General features: G+C 50.8%; 8 protein-coding genes across 8 annotated transcripts; 5 read left to right on the top strand and 3 right to left on the bottom strand.

Annotated features, from left to right (window-relative positions):
- Window positions 1-447: 447 nt before the first annotated feature.
- KVR01_001185 (uncharacterized protein) lies at window positions 448-2,189 on the top strand (the record flags this gene model as incomplete). Its single annotated transcript, XM_044785241.1, has 2 exons — window positions 448-675; window positions 865-2,189. 2 exons carry the CDS (start codon window positions 448-450, stop codon window positions 2,125-2,127), a joined length of 1,491 nt encoding a protein of 496 aa, XP_044649140.1. The 3' UTR covers window positions 2,128-2,189.
- A 1,531-nt stretch (window positions 2,190-3,720) lies between these two features.
- Window positions 3,721-6,534, top strand: KVR01_001970 (uncharacterized protein; the record flags this gene model as incomplete). Its single annotated transcript, XM_044783265.1, has 2 exons — window positions 3,721-6,255; window positions 6,346-6,534. The coding sequence occupies 2 exons, from the start codon at window positions 3,721-3,723 to the stop codon at window positions 6,532-6,534; spliced, it is 2,724 nt and encodes a 907-aa protein (XP_044649925.1).
- A 674-nt stretch (window positions 6,535-7,208) lies between these two features.
- Window positions 7,209-11,839, bottom strand: KVR01_001290 (retromer subunit VPS35; the record flags this gene model as incomplete). Its single annotated transcript, XM_044791507.1, has 5 exons — window positions 7,209-7,373; window positions 7,458-7,604; window positions 7,658-9,875; window positions 9,959-10,242; window positions 11,657-11,839. The coding sequence occupies 5 exons, from the start codon at window positions 11,837-11,839 to the stop codon at window positions 7,209-7,211; spliced, it is 2,997 nt and encodes a 998-aa protein (XP_044649245.1).
- Window positions 11,840-12,134: 295 nt separating this feature from the next.
- On the top strand, window positions 12,135-12,809 carry KVR01_001987 (uncharacterized protein). The gene has a single exon (XM_044793176.1). The coding sequence runs from the start codon at window positions 12,174-12,176 to the stop codon at window positions 12,723-12,725; it is 552 nt and encodes a 183-aa protein (XP_044649942.1). The 5' UTR covers window positions 12,135-12,173; the 3' UTR covers window positions 12,726-12,809.
- A 177-nt stretch (window positions 12,810-12,986) lies between these two features.
- Window positions 12,987-15,003, top strand: KVR01_001238 (uncharacterized protein). The gene is made up of 2 exons (XM_044788058.1): window positions 12,987-14,611; window positions 14,672-15,003. Exons 1-2 carry the CDS (start codon window positions 13,449-13,451, stop codon window positions 14,856-14,858), a joined length of 1,350 nt encoding a protein of 449 aa, XP_044649193.1. The 5' UTR covers window positions 12,987-13,448; the 3' UTR covers window positions 14,859-15,003.
- An 858-nt stretch (window positions 15,004-15,861) lies between these two features.
- On the top strand, window positions 15,862-17,808 carry KVR01_001585 (uncharacterized protein). The gene is made up of 5 exons (XM_044785939.1): window positions 15,862-16,469; window positions 16,525-16,648; window positions 16,705-17,088; window positions 17,164-17,294; window positions 17,358-17,808. The coding sequence occupies exons 1-5, from the start codon at window positions 15,913-15,915 to the stop codon at window positions 17,740-17,742; spliced, it is 1,581 nt and encodes a 526-aa protein (XP_044649540.1). The 5' UTR covers window positions 15,862-15,912; the 3' UTR covers window positions 17,743-17,808.
- A 78-nt stretch (window positions 17,809-17,886) lies between these two features.
- KVR01_001255 (uncharacterized protein) lies at window positions 17,887-18,895 on the bottom strand (the record flags this gene model as incomplete). The annotated part of the gene is made up of 2 exons (XM_044793597.1): window positions 17,887-18,429; window positions 18,620-18,895. 2 exons carry the CDS (start codon window positions 18,893-18,895, stop codon window positions 17,887-17,889), a joined length of 819 nt encoding a protein of 272 aa, XP_044649210.1.
- An 885-nt stretch (window positions 18,896-19,780) lies between these two features.
- Window positions 19,781-20,592, bottom strand: KVR01_001248 (uncharacterized protein; the record flags this gene model as incomplete). The annotated part of the gene is made up of 3 exons (XM_044791044.1): window positions 19,781-19,993; window positions 20,091-20,356; window positions 20,439-20,592. The coding sequence occupies 3 exons, from the start codon at window positions 20,590-20,592 to the stop codon at window positions 19,781-19,783; spliced, it is 633 nt and encodes a 210-aa protein (XP_044649203.1).
- Between the last annotated feature and the right edge of the window lie 1,838 nt (window positions 20,593-22,430).

Raw genomic sequence — 22,430 nt, 5'->3', positions numbered from 1 at the left:
CTTCCTTTTGGAGTGGCCTTGAAAAGGAAAACCACACGGGTTGGTAGGGTTGCAAACAGGGCCACCTCACTCTGCCTTGTCCACGAATTGCATCCGCACGCTTTCCTTCTTCACCACCTGCAGAACGCAGCCAGCGCCCCATATCTGATTGCCCATTGGCCCTCCTGGTCAGACACCCCTGTCCACAGCTGCTCCAACCCACACAGATGGGAAACTTACATGCAGCAGCTGCCATCCGCCTACTTCCTGCCTGACCAAACGAAAAGAAGACGTCGTCCACCAGGTCGGCTCCCAGAACCAACTTCACTTTCCCCCCTCCCTCTTTTACCTCCCACCCTCCACACCTTTCACCTTCCACCTTCTCCATTTCTCCTTCCCACCCTCGACTTTCTTCTCAGCCTCGAGCCCCTCGGTCTGCACCCACTCCATCAGTCTACTTCCTTCAACATGGACCTTGCCAACCCCGAGGCGTTCAAGGCCTGTTATGCCCAATTCAGAAAATCTGATACCGATCGCGATGTCCTCATCACCCAGCTCCTCAGCAGCTATGAGGATCTGCAGATCAGATACCGCAATGTTATGGACCAGCTCCAAGACGAGAAGGAGACCGCTAGGATTTGGCAGAGGGAAACCAGAGATGCCCGCCGACAGCTCAGCCAGTCCAAGCTTGCTAATGTAAGGGCCCTTTTCTCTCTTTGCCCGACTCCTTCGTCGCATTCACCTGCCGTCCCTTGTCTCTTGCCCACCTTGTCGGTGCCTTTGAGTCGGCACCCTTGTCATAGCGCCTTCTCTCACCCTCTTTGCCTCGCCACCGCATCTCTGCATCAAATTGTCACGAGGCCCTCTCCAACTAAAAGCTGCCAGGAATCTCAACCTTTTGTTGTTATGATCATTGATGGCGACGGTGCCAAATTTCGAGACGAGTATTTCAGAAATGGCGATAATGGCGGCGGCCAGGCAGCCCAGCAGCTGAGGACTCAGATCAAGCTCCAGCTCCAGGAGATCTACCCTGATAACAGCACCGACAACTGGAACATCTTGGTCTTCTTCTATGCCAATATGGACGGCCTGGGCAAGGTACTTGCCGCCCGCCGCATCCTTAATACCTGGACCGATCTACAGAAGTTCGCCTCCGGCTTTGGTCGAGCCAATAGCCTCTTCTCCTTTGTTGATGTGGGCTATGGAAAGGATAAGGCCGACCACAAGTGTCAGGCCATGCTGAAGCAGATGCTGCACACAACTTCATGCCGCCATGTCTTCTTCGGGCCCTGCCGTGATAATGGATACCTAAACCTGCTGGAGGAGTACAAGCACGATCCCATCAAGAAGGAGAAGCTCACCCTGGTCGCAACTGAGCCTGCGGGGCCGGGGTTTGTCAGCCTCGGCTTCACCATTGTCACTTTCCCCGGTGTCTTTCGAGCCGAACCTCTGGATACCGCAGGCTCCCGACACCCACTGTCACCACTGTCACCAACTGGTCTTGATATAGGCATTCAGCCATTCCCACCTGCCCCAGGCCTGACTCCCGCCCCCGACCAGTATGATGTATCAGAGGAGGTATCCAACGGCTCAGCGCCATCCACCTCGAACGGCAACGGAAGTGCGACCGGAAATGCCAACGGTGCTGCGTCCACCTGGGCCGTGACTGCCAAGCTTAGTAATGGTCCGATCATCGACATCTACAGCAAGCAAAAGCCTCCGCCGAAGCTCAAGTACGCACTATTCAACGCTTCCAACCTGCGGGTCGACGAGCGCCTCCCCGTGGCGGATCCAACGGCAATCAGGTCCCTCGAGAATAAGGCCCGGGTCCAAGGTTCCAACTTCTGTAACCACTACCATTTGAGCGGCAGGTGTGAAAAGGCCGAGAACTGCGAGTATCAGCACGACGCAAAGCTTTCGTCTTCAGAGCGATTAGCGCTGTGGCACAAGAGCCGTGGTATCGTGTGCTCCGATCAGCAGTGGTGTGACAGTCCGTATTGCCTGAGTGGACACCATTGCAAGAACATCTACGACGGTCGACCTTGCCTCTGGGGTGCAAGATGCTTTTTCAAGGATACACATGAGGCTGACGTCAAGGCAACTCTAAAGGTTTTTGAGGATGGAACCCGCGAGATCCTCGCGATTTGACGGCAACCTATAGGAATAACTTGAGCTTCTGACAAGCGATGTCTATAGTGGGTTGAGACTTGAAAAAAAAAAAAGAAATATCAATATTGCTAGGCCCAAAAAGGTTACGTGACTGGGCCAACCGCGACACTGGGCTCGTTTCTCCATACATTAATGATATTCCGGAAATCCTGACATCCATTTCAGCCTCCCTGCGTGACATTTTGCTTCTCATTTCGCCTCTTATGTGGATTCAAGAAGTCCGTCTGGGCGTCCCGTCAGACTTCTTTGTCCCCAGTAATTGTGGTTTGATAGGCACATCTGATGGTTCAAGTGTTTTCGAAATAATCGTGAACACCCCAGGTGCCGCCCGCACACGTGGCCTACTTGGAGGCAATGGTCCAAGTGGGGAGGGGCCGGCCGAGGACCCAACTACCATCACATTAAGTATTGTTTGAATTTATGCCTCCATAGAAAAAAGTATCCTAGGGAGGTGACTATTTTCCCTGCACTGGGGTCTATATCCGGATAAAGATCAATGGATGCAAACCACCTGAGTGCGCCACACCTGCGCGGTGTCCTCGGGACAGCCATCAGCGGAACATCCCGTTGAAGTCAACTGGTTCTGCCCGGTTGATCATCGAAGAACCTAGGTCGCACAGTCTTCCAGTACCTCAAGTGCTGTCTTGATACTTTCGCCAGACAAGAAAGCTTAGTGATCAGCTCTGAATCATTAGCTGAAAAAAATCTATGGGTGTTAAAAAGAAATTATTTAAAACTTATAATTATAATAAGAATATAGGTAATATATATATAAAATTTATATTAATAATTATAGTGTATATTTTTATAATAATATATATTATAATTTTATTGAATTTATTATTAAATAAATAAAGTTTATATTCTTTAAAAATTAATTATATTATAACTTATAATATTTTAAACTTAATATTAATATATAATATATTATTTTCTTTAATATTTAAACTATTAAAAAGCTTAGTAGTAAAAATAATTTATAAAGTAATATTTAGAGTAAGTCTAGGATTGTTGATAGGTCATCCCACTGTAGATAGCAACTCTGGGGTGATGGTGACAATATTGGACTAATAGGAAAGATGTTGTTGGAAGTCGGGCTTGCTGACTCAGCGATGGCCCCATCTTCGCTTCGGGGTGTCGGCAATAGTACGTATTACGGTGGCCCAGGCGTGATACGGAGTACGGGATTACCGTATCATTGTCCGCAACGCAACAGGTCTCGTCTCGTCTTGTCTCCTTGGCCGCGCCCTCCTGACACTGGCCCATCTTCTTCCAACAACCATGGCCGCATAGCACCAAGCCAATCCTTCCTTCTACACTCTCCTCGATGAAGGCAACATCAGCGCTACTCAAGAGCGCCGCCTCTTTGTCGTAATCACTGTAGCTTCTACTCTCTGACTACAGGCCGTCACTCCTTTCTGCGCCTTGGCTTCGCCACCATCTCGACTCGACCCGGCTCGGTTCGGATCCGTCGCCCTCAATCGCTCCACAACCTCTCCCCAAGTGTTATCACAAACCAACACGACGACCCGCCGCATGCCTGCCCTTCCCCCATGACGACGTATACCAACCATGGCCCCCAACAAACACGATCATCGCTACGATGCCCTTCCCCCCATCCCGACCTACGATGAAGCCATTGGTGGCAATAGCCGATCCGCCCTTGATGGGACCGACCACGACCGCACCGCTGCTTCGCCCTACGATGCGCACAACGACAGTGATTACGACTCCGATGGCCTTCCCAACACCCGTGGCAGCTCTGGCGCCACTCACGGTGCGGCGCGTTCGCAACGAAGGCCGGGTGGCTACCGACCGCCCACGGTCGAGACTGATGACGAGGACTCGGGCTCAGAGGCTGGAGCAGAGGATGACCTAGTGCGGAGGGAAATGCAAGAGCTGGAAATAGACGACGGCGCAAGCACCCGCTCATCGTTATGGTCAAAGCGGATACCATTCTCGTTATCTCTCCCGCAATGGAGGTGGTCTTGGCGCTGGCGATTACCAAAACTACCATCCATACGACTGGGCGAAGGCGCGACTGGCGGAAGCAGCACGGACAATGAGACGCCGAGATGGCGTTGCTTCCCAGGACTAGACTCCACCGCAACATTCCTCTTGGTCGGGCGTGTCCTGGCCATCCTGGTCGTCATGGGTTTCCTCTGGCTCTTGCTCATGAGCGACCTCTTCTCCAATATGACTCGGCGCCTAGGCGGCGGCCAGATGTTCGATCCCGAAAGTGTCCGCATACATGTGCAAAGCAGTGTCGACCGAGCACAGATACGGGAGAATCTGAAGCACTTTACCTCATATGCACATGTTGCTGGGTCCGAAGGGGACTTTGCCCTGGCAATGGACACCAAGAACATGTTCGTCCAGTACGGGCTGGAGGATGTGACCGTCGACGAGTACTACGTGTACCTGAACTACCCGACGCCCGACGGGAGAGGGGTGGAGATCCTTGACTCCGACGAGAAACCTGTGTGGGCAGCAAAGCTGGAAGAAGGAGACACGGGTGGCGAATCCGCTGGCCACCAGACATACGCTTTCCACGGGCATTCGAAATCAGGAACCGTGCAGGGGCCACTGATCTACGCAAACTACGGCTCACGGGAAGACTTCAGGAAGCTTTCCGACATTGGGGTTGAGACAAAAGGGGCGATCGCGCTTGTCAAATACTACGGGACACAAGGTGACCGCGCGCTTAAAATCAAGGCCGCAGAGCTGGCTGGCTTCGTTGGCTGCATCATTTACAGCGATCCCCGAGACGACGGCTTCCTTCGCGGCGACGTCGCCCCCGATGGCCGCTTCATGCCTGCGGATGGCGTGCAGCGCGGCGCTGTGAGCTTGATGAGTTGGGTGGTTGGTGACGTATTAACCCCCGGTTGGGAGAGCAAGCAGGGCCTGCCGCGACTGAAGCCCGAGGAATCCTCGGGGCTTGTGAACATCCCGAGCTTGCCTCTGGCATGGCGCGATGCCCAGGTGCTGCTGCAGCACATAAACGGTTATGGTCTGCCGGCCCCGGATGGGTGGGAGGGCGGGGTCCCGGACATCGGCGAGTGGTGGACAGGCAACCTGTCTGGGCCCGTCGTGCGCCTTAGGAACGAGCAGGATGAGCGCGCGGACCAGCCAATCTGGAATGTCTACGGCCGCATCGTAGGTATCGAACAGCCCGAGAAGTCCATCATCATCGGCAACCACCGTGACGCATGGTCCTATGGCGCTACAGACCCTGGTTCTGGCACAGCAGTCATGATGGAATTGGCCCGTATTTTCGGAGACCTACTTGAACGCGGCTGGCGGCCATTGCGCACAATCGAGTTCATGTCCTGGGACGCCGAGGAATACAACCTGGTTGGCTCGACCGAATTTGTCGAGAACAACCTCGATGGCTTGCGCAAAGACGGATACGTTTACATTAACGTGGACACGCCCATCGGCGGCGATGAGTTCCACGCCTCGGGAAGCCCGGTCTTCCAAAAGATAATCTACCGCGTCATCGACCGCATATACGACCCGAATCACAATACCACACTCCGGGAGCTATGGGACCGCCGTAGCGGCGAGCTGGAGGGCCTTGGAGCTGGGAGCGATTATGTCGCTTTTCAGGACATCGCCGGAACCTCGTCTCTAGATTTGTACTTCCAAGAGTCTGATGGCCTGCCGAGCCACCCGTACCACTCCAGCTACGATAACTTCGATTGGATGGAACGTGTCGGTGATCCAGATTTTGTGTACCACGGCATGCTAGCCGAGCTCATGGGGCTCGTCATCCTGGAACTCTGTGACCGACCAGTTCTACCCTTCGACATGGCGGCATATGCCAATGCGCTTTACAAATGGACCAACGAGCTATCTGACTGGGCGGAGAAGAAGGCTGCCGACCAAGGTCAGCGGGGCTCGCTCGACATGGACATCCTCAAGAAGGCCGTACTTGACACGATTGACGCAGTTGGGGGTTTTCAGGACTGGGAGCAGGTGTGGCAAAACAGCGTCCTGGCCGCCAACGGGTGGGAGCCGATCGGCTTAGGCCAGAAGAGGACGGAGTATAATGACCACATGGCCAACTTCGAGACCGACCTGCTTGATCTGGCTACTGGTGGCGGTGTAGGTTCTCTCTCCTCCCAGATAAGCGCCTCTCAAGGGCTACCATGCAAAGCGTAGCCTTCCTGGACTGACGAGTTGTTGAAACTATAGATTCCCAACCGGACTCAGTTCCGACACGTCGTCTTCGGCCCGCAGCTCTGGTCTGGCTACGACGAGGCCTTCTTCCCCGCCATTCGTGACGTCGTCGAGAGCGGCAACTGGACGCTGGCCAACCTGACCGTTGAGAAGACAGCCAACATCATCAGGAACGCTGCCACCTCACTGAGGGACTGGTCTTAGTCAAAGGGGAAAGCAGAGGGCCCAAGGAGATACGGGCATATTGGTGATCTCGTTTACTTGCTCAACAACACGCTCGAAAAATTAGGGCGAGGTGGGCTGGCATGGCATGGCATTGGCATGGCGAGGCGTTATCAGGAGGGTTCCTTTGTTTACCTTCTATATATGGAGACTCAGCTCTACAGTGGCTCCCTGATTATGTTGGTTTTTCACACAGTTTATGGATCGGTACAGAGGATGGATGGATCGCGCTCCGCGCTCAGAAATTGGTGGTGTAGGTGCAGGATAATATCCACCTCTTTTGGGATGGCTGAGGTAGGAGCCAACTATTTCTTGAATATTAAGCCCCCCCCCCCCGGCGCGGGGTTTCTGGTCAACATTCAAGTCATGTGAGAGCATATGTCTAGACATCCAACCTAGTGTCTGTCCTGCCGGTGAGCTCTGATAGCTACTCGCGGCCCCTCTACACATGAGGAGTAAATAAAGCAAGCACGGGTGTTGTTAGGGCACGCTTCAAGATGCGTACATTTACAAGCAGGTCATTAAACGTAACTGTTTTCCGCTGCTAATTTCACCCTGCCATGCGGGGAACATTCGGCGTCGACCACTCTTTTCACCAAGGCACCTGGAACTTGGCTCTTTCGACCTCCGCAGCTCTCATCAGTTTGGCCGCAGCATTATTTTGGCGTCAGAACGACACCCTCGTACTCCTTGCTCTTGATGATTTCGAGTGTATGGAAGAAATGCTTTTTGCTGTTCTCGATTGACGATGAGTCCTGCTGATTACCAGCGAGGTTCGAGTGAATCAGCTCGATCAGCCCGTTCAGATATTTCGTGGTGACCTTGTAGATTGAGATAATTAGCCAGTGTCATCGCTTATGACGACCCAGGCACAGATGAAGCGTAGTCTGTGTTGGCAAACTTACCGACTCATTATGCTGGTCAAAGTAATAGACATATCTGTCCAGAATCTCAACAAAAAGCTCGATGGAAGTGGCCGTCTCCATACAGGAGTCAGCCACCCTGAGTGCACGCTGTAAGCACTCGAGGACGCGTTTGCCATCACGGTAGAGCTGCGACGTGGTTAGGAACATGTTGCAGGAACTGGTGACGCCGCCAAACTCACGTCTTTCCCGTCTTCTTCTCCATTTCCTGGGATCGGTGTCGCCCACCAGAGGTGGCTTGCCAGGTACACAGCGCGACATTGATCCGGCTTTCTCAGCAGCTTGCTGGCGTGTTGAGCACACTTGGTGATAAGAGTGTCATAATTCTCCTTCCCGAAGTTGCGCGTGGTGTGCAGAGCGCTAGATATCACGCACACGGCCTGGAACTGAGCTTTGGAGTCACTGACAGCCTCTTCGTAGACAGTGAAAGCCTGCGCGAAGAACTCATATGCCACCTCCTCGTGGCCCGTCTGGTCGGCAGTCTGCCCGCAGGCGCAGAACAGGCGCAGAGCAAGTTCCGAAGCGCCAGCGCCATTGACACGAGTGTAGAGTTGGGACAGTGCGGAATGCATGAACTTGTACAGTGCCGAGGACTGGGTGGACCAGTTGTCCTCGTAGTGTTCGCGTTTCTTGTATCGGCGGGCCAGCTTCATGCCTGCAGTGATGAGGGGCGGTGTCGTGGTGCGTATGCGCTCGTTGCCCTCTGCGTATGCCTTGCGCGTCATCTGCAGCAATTTGAACTGGGTATCATTGTCCTCGCCCTGAAGCAGGTGCACCAGCCTTGCCAGCCAGCCTTGCTCCTCCATGGTCTCGTCCGTCTCCATGGCGCGGGATCGCGCCGATGAAACGCCCGGGTACCCCTGGGACTGAGAGCCTTCCTTGATCAAGACAGCGAGCACGCCGAGCACGTTCTCCAAGTGCGCGGCCGTGGATATCGGCGTCTGGTTCTTGAGAAGAGTGCGCGCAACCTCACCAGCAACCGCGCGCCTGGTTGGATATGTCTGGGACTGGAAGAGCGGCACGTAGAATGGCAGAGACAAGGCTGTGAATATGGAGACGTATCGTTTCAGCGGGGCCTGGAGTAGAGCGAGCAGGCTTTGCTGGGCAACAGGCGAGTGCAAGTCGGCGCTATTGGCATGCTCGTGTACTTTTGCGTTGGCATAGTCCAGGACCTGGTCAACGTAGTCTAGGCGTTCGGGATAGATGTTGAGGGCAAGATTTGTGAGCGAGACCAGCAGCGCGATGGTGTCCTGTATGGGCAAGCGCTGCGCCTCAACCAGATGCTGTACCTGACCGAAAAAGATGTCGTAGAGAGCGACATTCTCCGGGATTCCGCGATGTTTGAGCGGCGACCCTGGCTCCTCTCCGTTGACGGCTGTGGCATCGGTCTCTGCTACCGATGCTGCAGGCTCTGGCTCCGCGGGGAGTGTGCCGGCCGCTGAGGATGCATCGTCGCCGTGGGTGGCACCATTCTCGCCTGCCACCGCCTGTTCTGGCTTGTCGGGGGCTTGCTGAGCAGGCTGGGGTTCCTCATATCCAAGGCGGGCCTTTTCCAACAGTTGCACCAGGGCGTCCTGTTCGACTTTTGCCCTGTCGTCCGTGGCCTCATCCTGGGCCTCTCGCTCGGCGTAGTCGGACAACCTGTCCATGAGGCCGATGACGATGGCCTTGACGTTGACGTGTGGGTTCAGGCGCGACACGGCGGCGAGGAACTGGTCGAGGGTGTGGAGGTGGTACTCGTCTGGGAAGACCTGGGTGATGACTTCGAGAAGGTACTCCTGGGCGAGCACGTCACGACACTGCACGACCTGTTCCAGCAGGGGACCAAGGATGCCGTTCTTGTATGCCTCGAGGTCGACGAGCTGGCTCAGGCGCACGATGTTGCTGCCGACGAGCAGCTGCAGCTCCTTGCGCTCCTGGGTGCGCAGGTCGCGCTCCCTCGAGTGGCCCTGGTGCTGCAGGCGAACCCACAGCTTGTTCATCTCGACAAAGTTTGTGAGGATGAAGTTGATGGAGTCCTGCAGGTTGCCTTCCGGGCCGTCTCCTTCCCCTGCTGGCAGGTAGTCGCGGGCCTGCCCGGACAGGTAGTACCTCAGGAACAGGCCTCTTATGGGATGCTGGACGCCCCTGCTCATGTCCATCATATCTTTCATCAGCTCCTTGACCGGGGCGCCGTCGATGGACATGTAGGCGGTGCCGACGGTGATCATCAGGTAGAGCCTAGGGACGATGTTGCCGGCATACTGGACGAGCTCGTACAGGTCGGCAAGGTGGTTCACGGGGTGGTTTTCTCGGAGGTGGACGGAGAGGAAGCGGAGGGCATCGAAGACGGCCATGTAGAGCTCGTAGTACTGCTTCGGGCCGAGACTGGAGGTTCGCAGCTCGGAGACGAGGGTGGAACTGGAGGGGTAGGGGCATGTCAGCGGCGTCCCAGGAGAGAGTGCTGCGTGGAGGGGGGGAGGGGGGAGGGGGGAGGGACGCACCAGCACTTGAGGGCGTCCATGAGCTTGCCAGGCATGTCGAGGCACTTGCGCATCAGGGCTGTCTGGTGGCGCACTGCCTCGAGGGCATCGCCGAGCAGGCGGACCTGGTCTTCGGGCGGGGCGGGAGCAGCCATGGCGCCGGAGAGGGACCTGGTCTTGCGGATTGATTGTTTCTTGTGCTCGAGATATCGTCCACCGATCCACCCTATGGCGGCCTCGCCGTACCGGGTGGTCGCAATAGTTGTCTCGTGGGCGGGTGGTGTGTGGTCAGAGAGGAAGAGTGCCTGCAGAACCCTCGCGGTCGACCAGTCAATTGGCGAACCACTCAGTCAGCTTCGTCGAACAGCATGCGGGATGTGGTGATGGCGCCTGGTTGCAGCAGGGGACATGGAGGTATGGCGAGTGGCTATCGAGTGCGGGTAGGATGGATGGATGTCGCTGCTGCTGTCATATCTACGTACCCCGGTACCCCCGTACCTTTGTACCTATGTGCCCCCGTGCCTATGTAACCCCGTACCTATCTGTTGCCTCCCTCCTTCACCCTCAACCTCCAGCTTCCACCTTCTACCTTCCACCTTCCACCTTCCACCTTCCACCTTCCACCTTCCACCTTCCATTTCCCTCCTCCTCCTCCAACAAGCCGGCCGCTTGGATGCGGGAGAAGCCAGCACAACAAAAGGCCGCGCCAGCCTGCACAATGCTCTGCCACACTGCCAGCTCGTCGTCGTTGCGCGGCGCGTAGATGAATGTGTAATTCCAGGGGAGCCTCCCGCCGCCGCTCAGCCGGTGCCGCCGGCCCCAGCCCAGCTCGATCACCCTCTTCTGGTCTGCCAGGCTCATGACCACGTGTGTGCTTCCGTCCGCCGGGTGCACGTGGCACATCTCCCCCCGGGTGCTCCGGAGCACCTCGGGCCTGTCCTGCTCCCTCACCCCCTCGCCCAACCCCACCGCCGGCACGGGCCCCTCCAGAACACTGGCCTGCGTCTGCAACGCCTCGCCGTTCCTGGCCACCAGCGCGTCGAGGTACGCCAGCATGGCCTTCTTCGTTTCCGCGCTCGCCATGTCCGTCACCTGTCTCTGTGGCGCCACGAATCCAGGCACTTGCGGCGCCTTGTTGCCAGCCCGCCAGCCCAGCCCGCCCATGGCCGTCCTGGGCAGGAAGCTCTCCCTGTCGTGAGGGCCTCCGACTACCTCCACGTCATATGGTCCTGGCACCGTCGTGTCCTTCCGCGCCCTGGCTGCCATGCCCAGCTGCGTGTACCACCCCCAGAATGTGTCGGGCAGCCCGTGCGGGCCCAGCGCTATGTAAGCCCGATAGTCACGGTAGGCCGTGACAGCACCAGCAATCAAGAGGCCCGCGCCGGTGGCCAAGAGAGGGTGGTCCCGGACCTTTGAGACCATAGCTTGCACCTGTGTGTTTTGCATGTTCAAAATCGTCCAGCTTTTCTTGGAAAATGAGGCTTGATAATGCGGAATTCTCTAGGTATCAAGAGCTTGCTCGGTTGGTGAGAGGCCCTTATACAAGTTTCCCTTCGCCACAAAGCCGTGCCTCTCCCTTCTGCATCTCGAAACACCGAGGAAGCCCGTCACACAACAATCCCAACATCCGCCCATGAGTTCGTATCCCCGAAGCCTCGGAAGACGGACAGACCATGCTGGCAGCGTCATGCATCCGAGTCTCGGCGATAGGCCCCGGACCTCCGAGGCTGACTCCATCAGTGCAAGTAAACAAGGTAGCAAGGGAAAAATAAGGATCCTCCAATATCTATATGCACACAATTTATAAGGCGTTTGGTTGATCGTGTATGTACGGGCGACATTACCCGTAGTACGTATTATGGAATCATGACGGAATATGCAAAGCACCGAGGGAGTAGCCATATCCGCTTTATAATAAATAACACGACGCTCTACAGAAGCCGTGCATATAGCTGCTAGTGCCCGGCAGAAGATATCTTAAAATATAATTAAAATAACTAAAATATTTTAAATTTAATATAATAATTATATATATTCTTAAATATATATAACATAAAAGTAAAATTACTTAATATAATAAATTTATAAGTAATAATAGACTTTATTTATATAAGTACCTAATGTAGGTGAACCTGGCATTAGGACGCAGTCGACCAAGCTGTATTGGTCGGGCCAAGCAACGCATTTCTCGGAACCATTTTCACCCAGCAAAGACATCATCGCCAACAGCGTCACCATGGCCACACAGTCAGCAATCATCTGGCCACTCGAATTCACCCCAGGCGAGACAGATAATTATGTGTCTAACGAGGTCATCGCAAAGGGAATCACCGCTGTACAAATATGGGCGCTCCTGGACAACATCAAGAAGTGGGAGTCATACTATCTCAACTGCGGTCAAATCACTGCGCCCGAGTCAGGGCCCATGCTCAAAAAGGGCGACGTCTTTCGGTTTGCCACCTTTGGCTTCCCGCCGCTGACATGCTCCGTCAAGGAATCCGTGATGCCGGGCCCGGGTACAGCGGGACGGCTTGCGTGGAGCGCCGACGCGGGAGAAGGGGGTGCGGTCTATCACGCGTGGCTAGTTGAGGACTTGGAAGGGAGCAGGGTGAGAATCCTGACGCAGGAGAGTCAGATCGGGTCGATCTTTCGAGAGTGGGCGGGGGCAGTGCCCAACAAGATGTTGCTGGGACACCAGGACTGGCTGGATGGGCTCGTCAAGGCGGTAAGAGGGCAGGAGGTGAGCGAGACGAACTTGAAGAGCGTTGGATTTTCCCCGAGGAGTTGAGCCCGCAAGTTCTTCACACACGCGAACACTGATTGGAACATGTTGGTTACATTGCGCATCCCTTCAATCCTACGCTCATTTCAATGTTGTCGCTCCACACATGGACGCAGAAGTCTCTTTGATTCATGATGCTTGCCAGGGCCACATTATTCCGCCCGTGATGGGCTCATCCGACTAGATGGGACACGGCGATACCTACCTGGCACGGGTTTTGGGTGTGCAAACAGCTCCCAGGGTATTACGTCACCCTTGAGGTGCATCGGTGGCAGCACAACCCGACCTGGGGAGCACACTAGAAGGCATTACGATACACGTTTTCCAGCGACTCTTCCGAGAAGCACCACGGGCCGTTAGCGGCTTTCCGGGTGCCGCGCCTCCAACGGCAATGACGACATGACTTGAAAGGCTCGCTCGCTGCATTACCAAGTCGATGTACCAAGTCGCAAAGGGCGGGCTTACCAGGTCCCACAAGCGCCACAGTTCGAACTGCCGCGGTATCGTGATTTCTAATGCTGGGTCGCGTGGTGGTAATTGTCAACTGGTGACTTCATCAGTTGGCGTGTTCCAAGGTTGTCAGTGATATAAAAGTACCCAGGCCTGCAGCCGACCACTTCACGACACTTGAACGCCGGGCGTGGACCAAGACCCAGGTCATCTCAACTCCAGTACACCGGCATTGTTCAGATATTGCGGCTTCGCCAAGAACTCGTGCCAGACGAGATCATGGCTCCAACGCGTTTTGAGGCCCAGCATGTCGACCCAAGTCCCCTGGGCCAGCCCCTGAAGTTCGAATTCAGCGGCTTGACCGCCAAGAACAGGTTCATGAAGGCAGCCATGACAGAACGGCTCGCGACGTGGGATCCAAACCACCTCGAGAAGCGTGGCATCCCAACGCCAGGACTCATCAACGTGTACCGGCGGTGGGGTGAGGGCGGCTTCGGTGTTATATTATCCGGCAACACCATGATCGAGTATGACCACCTCGAGGCACCCGGAAACTTGATCATCCCACTCGACGAACCCCCCGAGGGTAACAGGTTCGAGGCATACAAGCGGCTGACTGCCGCTGCGAAGAAGGAAGGCAGTCTGTTTGTGGCACAGTTGAGTCATCCTGGCCGTCAGGTGTCTGAAGACGTACAACGGCACCCAATCTCTGCGAGTGATGTCCAGCTGGAAGGCGATGTCCTTGGAATGCGCTTTGCAAAGCCTCGCCCTATGGAGCAGAAGGACATCGACCGTGTCATCCAAGGTTTCGCTCATGCTGCTGAATACTCCCACAAGGCCGGTTTTGACGGTGTCCAGCTGCATGGCGCCCACGGCTACCTGCTCGCCCAATTCCTTGCGCCTTCTACCAACAAGCGCACGGATAAGTACGGCGGCTCACTCTTGAATCGCGGACGCCTCATCATGGAAATTGCAGACGCCATCAAGGCTCGCGTGAATGATCCGTCGTTCAGCTTAGGCATAAAGATCAATAGCGTCGAGTTCCAGGAGGGCGGCTTCAGTCCTGAAGACTGTGCTTCGCTGTGCGAGGAGCTCGAGAAGCACGGTTTCGACTATGTCGAGCTCTCTGGTGGTACCTACGAGAACCTGGCGTTTTCCCACAAGAAGGAGTCCACAAAGAAGCGAGAAGCTTTCTTCCTCGACTTCGCCGAAAGCATTGTTCCAAGGCTCAAGAGGACGAAAGCTTATGTCGTGGGCGGCCTGAGATCAGCAGGCGCAATGGTCAAGGCTCTGGACTCCGTCCACGGAGTGTCACTGGCAAGGCCGATTGCGCATGAGTTCGATCTGCCCAAGAAGATCCTTGAAGACGGGGTCCAGAGTGCTATTGAGTACAAATTGGATGAGCAAGACTTCGGTACTACGAACGTGGCCGCCGGAACGCAGTGAGCATTTCACCTTTGCGCGGGTCGTTTCAGTCCAATGCTAATCTGGGATGCAATCAGGATTCGCCTCGTTGCTCAAGATAAAGAGCCTCTAGACATGAGCCAGGACAAGCACAAGGACGCTTTCATGGCGTCTATGCAGAAATGGTCCGAGGAAATGGCAAACAACAAGGACGGTTCCAAATTCGGATTCGTCAATATTGACGGCATTCAACTTCAACCCTATGGTGCCGCTTACGCCGCTTGAATGTGCACTGAGAAATATCAGATTACCTAGGTACACAGACCAGAACCCTACCGGGAACCTACAGGTTTTAGCAACCGTTGTTTCCTTAGAGTTAATGGATAAACTTTTTAGAATAGTTCCTCCCTCAGTAATGTGGTTTCGCTTCTATTCCGTATACGTGCGAGGACATACATGGCGCCTTCATACGGTGATAAGCACTCAAGACCCAGCGCTTGAAAATATAGTCATAATACGATAGGTGTTCGTGGCCTCAGCCTTGCGACGCACAGACAAGGCTAAGGGGCACCGTCTTGACTGTCTCCCAGTACATGCATAGAATCGGCCTGGACCTCATCATCCTCCATAGTCGAAGCCCACACGAGATTTTGGCTGGTTTACATCCATCGGACAAGATCCAAGCTGCCATAGTGGGTTCTGTGAGAACAAGTGGGGAAGCCGCCGCCGCCCCTCAACCGGTGCTACAATACGCACATCTCGAAAAACCGGCAAAATCAAATATGATGTATGATTGCAATGTCTGCGGGTATGTATTATGTCAGCTGACATTTAACGCAGATCATGTGATTCGAGCCCATCAACAAATGTATTTTTGCCATGCTTCGATACCTCCCTGCTCAAGAGGTCTGCGGCCGGAAGCGGTCCAGCTGTCGGATCGGGTCAGGGGCCGCGAGTCAAGTCGACTCATGGCGTGGGGTATAGCAGTGGACTGTAAGAGTGCAGTGGCCTGTTCGCGTTCCTGCGGTAGGGGCCAGGAAAACGGACCGAAAAGCTGGGGATATGGGGATACGCGTGGTCACGATGTAACGGTAGATGACCCATTTTGGCACAATGATTTGCTCGCGAAAAAGTGCTCGGATGAAGCAGACCAATCCGGGCCCCATCAAGAGGAGGTCATGCAAGGTTTATAGCATTCATGTTGATTATCTACAGATGTGTATTTAAGGGGCTTAAAGCCCCTGTGCTGTCGCCAGGAAATTTAGCTAGGCCAGCCAACCCAAGACAAGTGCGAAGCATTCGGCGAGGCAGAATCGTCTGACCAAGCAGCCGAGAAACGATGGTTGGAAGAAAGATTGGCGCCGTATCGACGGCTATCATGTCGGCTGTCGCTGCCTCTTCGATCTCGAGATACAGCGTCAGTGGACATGCAGCGGATCCGATCGTGCATCTCGACAACGGGCTTTCTGTGCAGGGCCGCCTGGCTCCAGCAGCATCGACCGTTGCAGAGTTTCTCGGAATTCCTTATGCGCAACCGCCTGTCAACAACCTACGTTGGGCGCCTCCACAGCAATATGAGGTCGCTTCCAACAAGTCGATCGTCAACGCGACAGCCCTGCCACCGTCCTGCTGGCAATACATATCAGTTCACCCAGGCATCCTCCGGACCGACGCGCCAGAGTATATGATTGGTAAAGCTGGAATGGCAGAGGACTGCTTGACGATGAGCATTTGGGCGCCGACAAAGGCGCTAGAGGCTCAAGAGTCCCAAGAAACTTTGCCCGTTTTAATCTGGTTCTATGGTGGAGGTTTCGCTACTGGCGGTATCGATGTCCCTTATCAAATTCCTGTGGATTGGATTCAGAGATCGCAATCTCATATTGTCGTCTCTTTCAAGTGAGTCTATTCCTCGTGTCCGAAAATCGGCCGAAGATCTGATATTGGAGAATAGCTACCGCCTAAACATATTTGGATTCCCAACCGCCGCTGGCCTGTCAGAGCAGAACTTTGGTCTGATGGATCAAAGATTCGCAGTTGAGTGGCTACAAGAGAATATTGCCAAGTTCGGCGGCGACGTACGTATCCTGAACTCGTCAAATTTATTCCGAAGCCACTAACAAAAGTCTGTTAGCCTGAACGCATGGTCATCTGGGGCCAGTCTGCGGGATCAACCGCTGTGGATATGTATAACTTCGCTTATTCTGAAGAGCCCATCGTGAAAGGCCTGATCATGGATTCTGGCACGGCTCATCTTGACATCCTCATCAACCGTGAAAAGACCGATTTCTCCAGCTTCAGCATTGCGGCATCTTATTTTGGCTGTGGCAACCAGACTACCCCAGGAGCGGAGCTGGAGTGCATGCGCAAGGTTCCTGCTTCGGAGCTCGAAAACTTTGTCGCAACTTATGAGGACTCGGGAGCGTCCCCTTCCATCAACTTCATCCCGGTGGTAGACGAGAAGCTTGTCTTCAATAACTATACACAGAAAGCTGCAGATGGCGAGATGTCTAGCCTGGTACGTTGATACTTCCAGCTCGTACCAGCGAAGCAAAGCTCTACAAGTACATGACTATTAACAAATGCATTCAAGCCTGCCATCATTGGATTCAATGAGAATGAAGGCCTGTTCTTGACAGAATACAATGCCACTTATCCAGATTTTGATACTGCCTTGGAGTACTCATATAAATACTTCTGGTGCCCAGCAACTTTGACTACATAGTGAGTCACTAGGCGCAGGAGCAAGGCGTCGGCCTACAGCGGAAGCTAACCAGTGATCTGCAGCGAGCGCCTTGAAAACAATCGGGTCACCCACCGATACTACTACACGGGGAATTTCACCAACATTAGTCCTCGGCCTTGGATGGGGGCATATCATGAGGCAGAGCTACCCATGTTGTTTGGCACGCACATGAACTTCCGCGGCAACTCCACCCCTTTCGAGTATGCCGTCAGCCACACTTTGCAGGATGCGTACCTGGCATTCGTCACAGACCCTGTTGATGGTCTGGATTCGATAGGCTGGCCCGCCTACGCAGGACCTGGTGGCAGTGTAATGCAGTGGGCAGACATGTCCAACCTGACCTTAGCACACTTGACTACTGTCGCAGAGATCGAGAAAGGCTGCGCGAGCAAGGGCCTGCTAAACTCGCTCGCGCAAGGTCCCTAGGCCAGGCTGCCTGTTGAGGTGTAAATACGCATACAGTGACTACTTTAATCAGCTGGTATTCTTGCGCGCAGGACGACCCATTGCTGCTCGGTTGTAATACGGAGTACTTCATTTTGTTATGGGTACGAGCTGTGTGTTTGGTTTTCACCCAGCAATGTTCATCTCCGAGCGGAAGAAGTCCGCCAGACCCTTTTCTATGGAGGCAGAAATAGCGGCATATAGAACCATACCCGGCGACTTGGGTACCGGCAAGTATTTCATTTCTGAAACCACATCAAGCTCCTCTATACCTTTGACCTGTGACAATTCAGTGATCCACTGTAGGCTTTCGTGCTGAATAAGACTAAGTAGTCTGATGTCGGCCTCGCTGAGCTCCTGCACGCCTTCCCACGGCCCACTCGGACTGCCACCTTCGATGACGAGCCTTAGCTTCTTCATGCACCTTGTCTGGCCCAAATAGCGACATAAGTATGACCATTCATGTCTGTCACTGTTGAAATCCATGCATGGAAGCGGGCCGCGCTTGTACAAGGAAATTCCAGTAACAAGGGGTCGCGTGTAGGGTAAACGGTCCTGAAGGAAAGGCACTATAGCCTCAATGTGAGACCCGAACTCAAACCAGTGTTTACCGTAGAGTATTTGAGAGGTCTCGTTGTATATAAGGCGACAAACACCTAGTATTGCTGTCTGCATCGTGATAGTCAGCTTTCCAAGAACAAAGGCAGTAGCTCCAATCGAAGCAAAAGGCTACCTAGGTACGTAGGTACCTAGGTACGAGGTGGGTCTAGTACCAAGTATCAAAGGCCTCGTAACAAGATCAAAATGGGGCAAATGTCTTATTTTAAGAGTATTCAAGGTGTTTTCAGAAGTTGCTTACGTGAAATTCGGCCTCTTTGCTAGCGAGATGATAGGTCGTTTCGAAACAGCGCCGGCTGAACATAGACGTCCGCTCTATCACATGGTATTTTGTGGATTGTCTTGGTACGGCAGGGCATTGATTTCCTACTTCGACTTCCGACTGCCTGTTTCTTGTGTCTGGACGATTACGAACAGAGAGCCACTGACTTCCACCATCATCAAGTAGGTAGCTATAGATGTTGAGGCGGATCTCGGCCGGGACGCGAAGAAAATAATTATGCTGCTGTTGAGACATGGGCGCTCCTCCCCGACCGAAAGATGCGCTTGCCTGGTAAGCGTTTCTCAAGTAAGCCCTGTGGTGTTCACGGTCGAGTGTTACTGCACAAATGAAGAAATAAATGGTTGACTAGAAGCGAAACCAGCAGAAATTGTGACCCGTGTTGATCAGGAAAACAGGACAAAGAGAGTCGCCATCCCCGATCGGAGTGAGAACCGTGGATATACTTTTTCAGCCATGAGCCATCAGGGTCCTTCACTTGCGGCACTGTAGGCACGCCCGGTACGACCTCATATGCTGGGATTGCAGATGCGCTCTCGGCCCACCATCCATCAAGGTACTTGGACGATGCAGATACATTGGTTCTACTGGCCCCATGACATCACCTGTAATACAACCATAAATTGGGTGAGCCGACGCGCACAGTCCACAATACCCGCAGTGCACGAATCCTGCGGCATTTATGCTACAATTTACCTATAAGTTCCGGTGACCATAGGCCACTAAACAGGTTGGAGGTGTTATAATGATTCCTCACAAACATATCTTTTTTAGTAAAATATAAGCTACTAAGTATTACTATAGTAGGAGAGTTAATATTATATAATAGTTTAAAACTCTTATAAAGGTAATTTATTAATTAATTATCTTTAATAATATATAAATATTATATTAATATTAATATTTATTATTAAAATAATTTTATAATTTATAATAAAAAGATAAATTATTTATATAAAATTAATAATTTAAATTTAAAGTTATTTAAAATAATATAAAAAATAATAAAGTAATAATTTTATATATAAAAAATATAAAATTTATTTAAATAATATAAATATATTTATATTTTAATAACTTTTAAAATAAATATAGTTCACTTAAAAATCTTTTATTTACTAATTAAATTCCTAGAGTAGCATATACCCCAGCTATAATGCTAATAAGGCTAGTAATAGCATTACGAATCCCGGTTACTGAAGCCGTAATGCTAAGGGTAGCTGCAGCGGAGGCGAAGGCGGCTACTGGACCGACGAATGACCTAAGTGCTGCTGACAATGCTGCGAACTCAGCTCTGACCAGCGCATTGACGGTTTGATCGAGGTCTGCGTGCACCTGTATGTTGCCAGGGATTAGCCATTGATGCCCGAGGCCAAGTCAAATGCAGCTATCTAGATATATACTAATTCTCACGCCGGTACCTTCTACTTACCACTTTGACTGAAGCATTGATATTGGTGAGGATGTTCTTGATTGTGTCGATATCTCTGGCCAGCATGTCAATCTCGCTCTGGACCAGGATCGCCGCCCTGATATTGAGTTCGCCCAGCCCAGTAGTGGTAACACGAATGATATTCCCAGAAGAATCGGTAAGGGCTGCGGTGATATTTTTAGCGCTGTTCTTGATGGCATTGATAGCTTGTTGCGCAATTGCCGTGTATGCGTTCGGCTCGTTCTTGATCACGGCGATGCTTGATGCTGATGTACGTCAAGGTCATTAGTCAATATTTGCTTAATCAGATTGATAAGCGTGCCCTGAAACTGGTCCAATGGAGCATACCGATAGTAACTAGGTATGTGGATACAGTATAGTTCACAGTCGCCACGGAGGCATCGATGGTGCCCACCACTGTTGGACTTTGGCGCTCGACGAAAGCTTCGGCTGAGACGCTGCTTAGGGCAAAAGCTGCCATTGCTGCGAGACAGAACTTCATAATGAGAGCTTGAATCCGAAACTAGTACTCTTGATGATTTTAGTTGTTTGTAGTGAAGGAGTCCGAGTGCTTGTGTCGGGGCCGATGAAGTGCGGTCTACGTTCTCTAAATCTAAGCGGATGATATCGAGCTTTTTATATTGCCATTTCCCTGTAGCACCGCCAGCCTTGTATCCATATGAGCGGAATTGATCGAGCTCATTATGCTATTGGAATTCCAGCTTGGCTGGGTTCAACAGCAATCACTTCCCTATTTCTCGGATGTCGGCTCTCCCTTGACCCAGCGGTGTTCAATCCTTGGCTCCCTTGAGCCAGGGAGCGTATAGCAAGCAGCACAAAGCCAGTATGTAGGTATGCCAAGGGCACCAGTAGCCCGCTGAAGATCCTATGGCTGTTAAAAGAATGAGTGATCGTCATGATGCAACCCAAAGCGGTTATATGCAATCCCTTCGTCAACCCAACCTAGAATAGTACTGGTGGATAAAGAATCTAAATCAGGTCCATTACGCAGTTTTCAATACCATGCTGAGGCGAGAATGACGTGTTAAGCCCGGGAATGACAGTCTCGTGTATAGCTAACATTCCATCTAACGACTGGCTGCCTAAAATTGCCTCGGTTAGTTCCGGTTAAAGACTAGAATTATAACCGCCTTTAATCTATATATTTTATAGGAGCCACCTATAGCTCTAATTCTTCTATTATAATAGAATATATTATAAAAGTTTAATATAATTAATAAAGATTAATATTATTATAAATATAAAATATTTAATTATATTTAAAGTATTTATAAATCTATTAATTATAATTTAATATTATATAATTAAAATAATATTTAAATATATTTAAATTAATATAAATTATTTATACATATTTTAATTTTATTATTAAATTAAAGATAAATAATTAAAGTTTTAAAAGAATATAATATAATATATTTTTAAAATTAATTTAATTATATTTATTATATAAAACTTTTATAATAATTTTATAATAATTTATAATATTATTTATTATTAAAAATACTTTTATTTTAATATTATTAATTTATTAAAATTAAAATTATTATAAATTATAAATTAATTTAATATTATTAAATATTATTCTATAAAACTATTAAATTTACTATATAATTTAAACTTTTAAATTAATTAAAATAAATATAAATAAAGTTATTATTCTTTTAATTAAAATAATATTTATTTATTAATTTTATAAATAAAAATATTTAAAAATAATTATTAAATTTATTATATTATTAAATTAAAATAAAATAAAATTAATTAAAATATTATAATTATAATCTTTTAACTTTATATTTAAAAATATATTTATTATATATATTATATTTTATATATAATATTTTATATAATAATAAATATTTAATATTTAATATTTTAAATAATAATAATAATAATAATAAGCTAGCGTCTACACACCTAGTAAGTTAGTCTATATACCTAATAATTTATTTCTATATACTTAATACCTACTTTTCTTAGTAACTCCCTTATATTTATAAGTACTTTTTAAGTTAGCACTAAGTAACTCTATAATATAAGCTTTTTCTTTAATTTTTAGTACTTAAGGTATAAACCCCTTCTAGCGCCCCTTCGCCTTTACCTTCTAGTACCCTTTCTAAGACTCTTCACCTTCACCTTCTAGGACCCTTCACCTTTAAGTACTAATTGAGTATTTAGATACTAACTAAACGCTAGAAGGCTAGAAAGTAAGAAGGTAAAGGTGAAGACTATACTCTTTCTAGGCTTTTAGCACCCTTTTTAACCTTCTAGCCCTCTAAACTTCTAGCCTTCTAGCATTTAATTAGTATTTAAATA

This window comes from Diaporthe batatas (genome assembly GCF_019321695.1).
Source record: "Diaporthe batatas strain CRI 302-4 chromosome Unknown Contig00002, whole genome shotgun sequence".
Lineage (NCBI taxonomy): Eukaryota > Fungi > Ascomycota > Sordariomycetes > Diaporthales > Diaporthaceae > Diaporthe > Diaporthe batatas.
This window is presented reverse-complemented; position numbering and strand designations above follow the sequence as displayed.

Coding starts and splice junctions, on each gene's coding strand:
- KVR01_001585 (XM_044785939.1), top strand. CDS start 15,913: ATGGTTGGAAGAAAGATTGGCGCCGTATCGACGGCTATCATGTCGGCT. Junction 16,470..16,524: donor CATATTGTCGTCTCTTTCAA/GTGAGTCTATTC, acceptor ATTGGAGAATAG/CTACCGCCTAAACATATTTG. Junction 16,649..16,704: donor TTGCCAAGTTCGGCGGCGAC/GTACGTATCCTG, acceptor AAAGTCTGTTAG/CCTGAACGCATGGTCATCTG.
- KVR01_001238 (XM_044788058.1), top strand. CDS start 13,449: ATGGCTCCAACGCGTTTTGAGGCCCAGCATGTCGACCCAAGTCCCCTG. Junction 14,612..14,671: donor AACGTGGCCGCCGGAACGCA/GTGAGCATTTCA, acceptor GGATGCAATCAG/GATTCGCCTCGTTGCTCAAG.
- KVR01_001987 (XM_044793176.1), top strand. CDS start 12,174: ATGGCCACACAGTCAGCAATCATCTGGCCACTCGAATTCACCCCAGGC.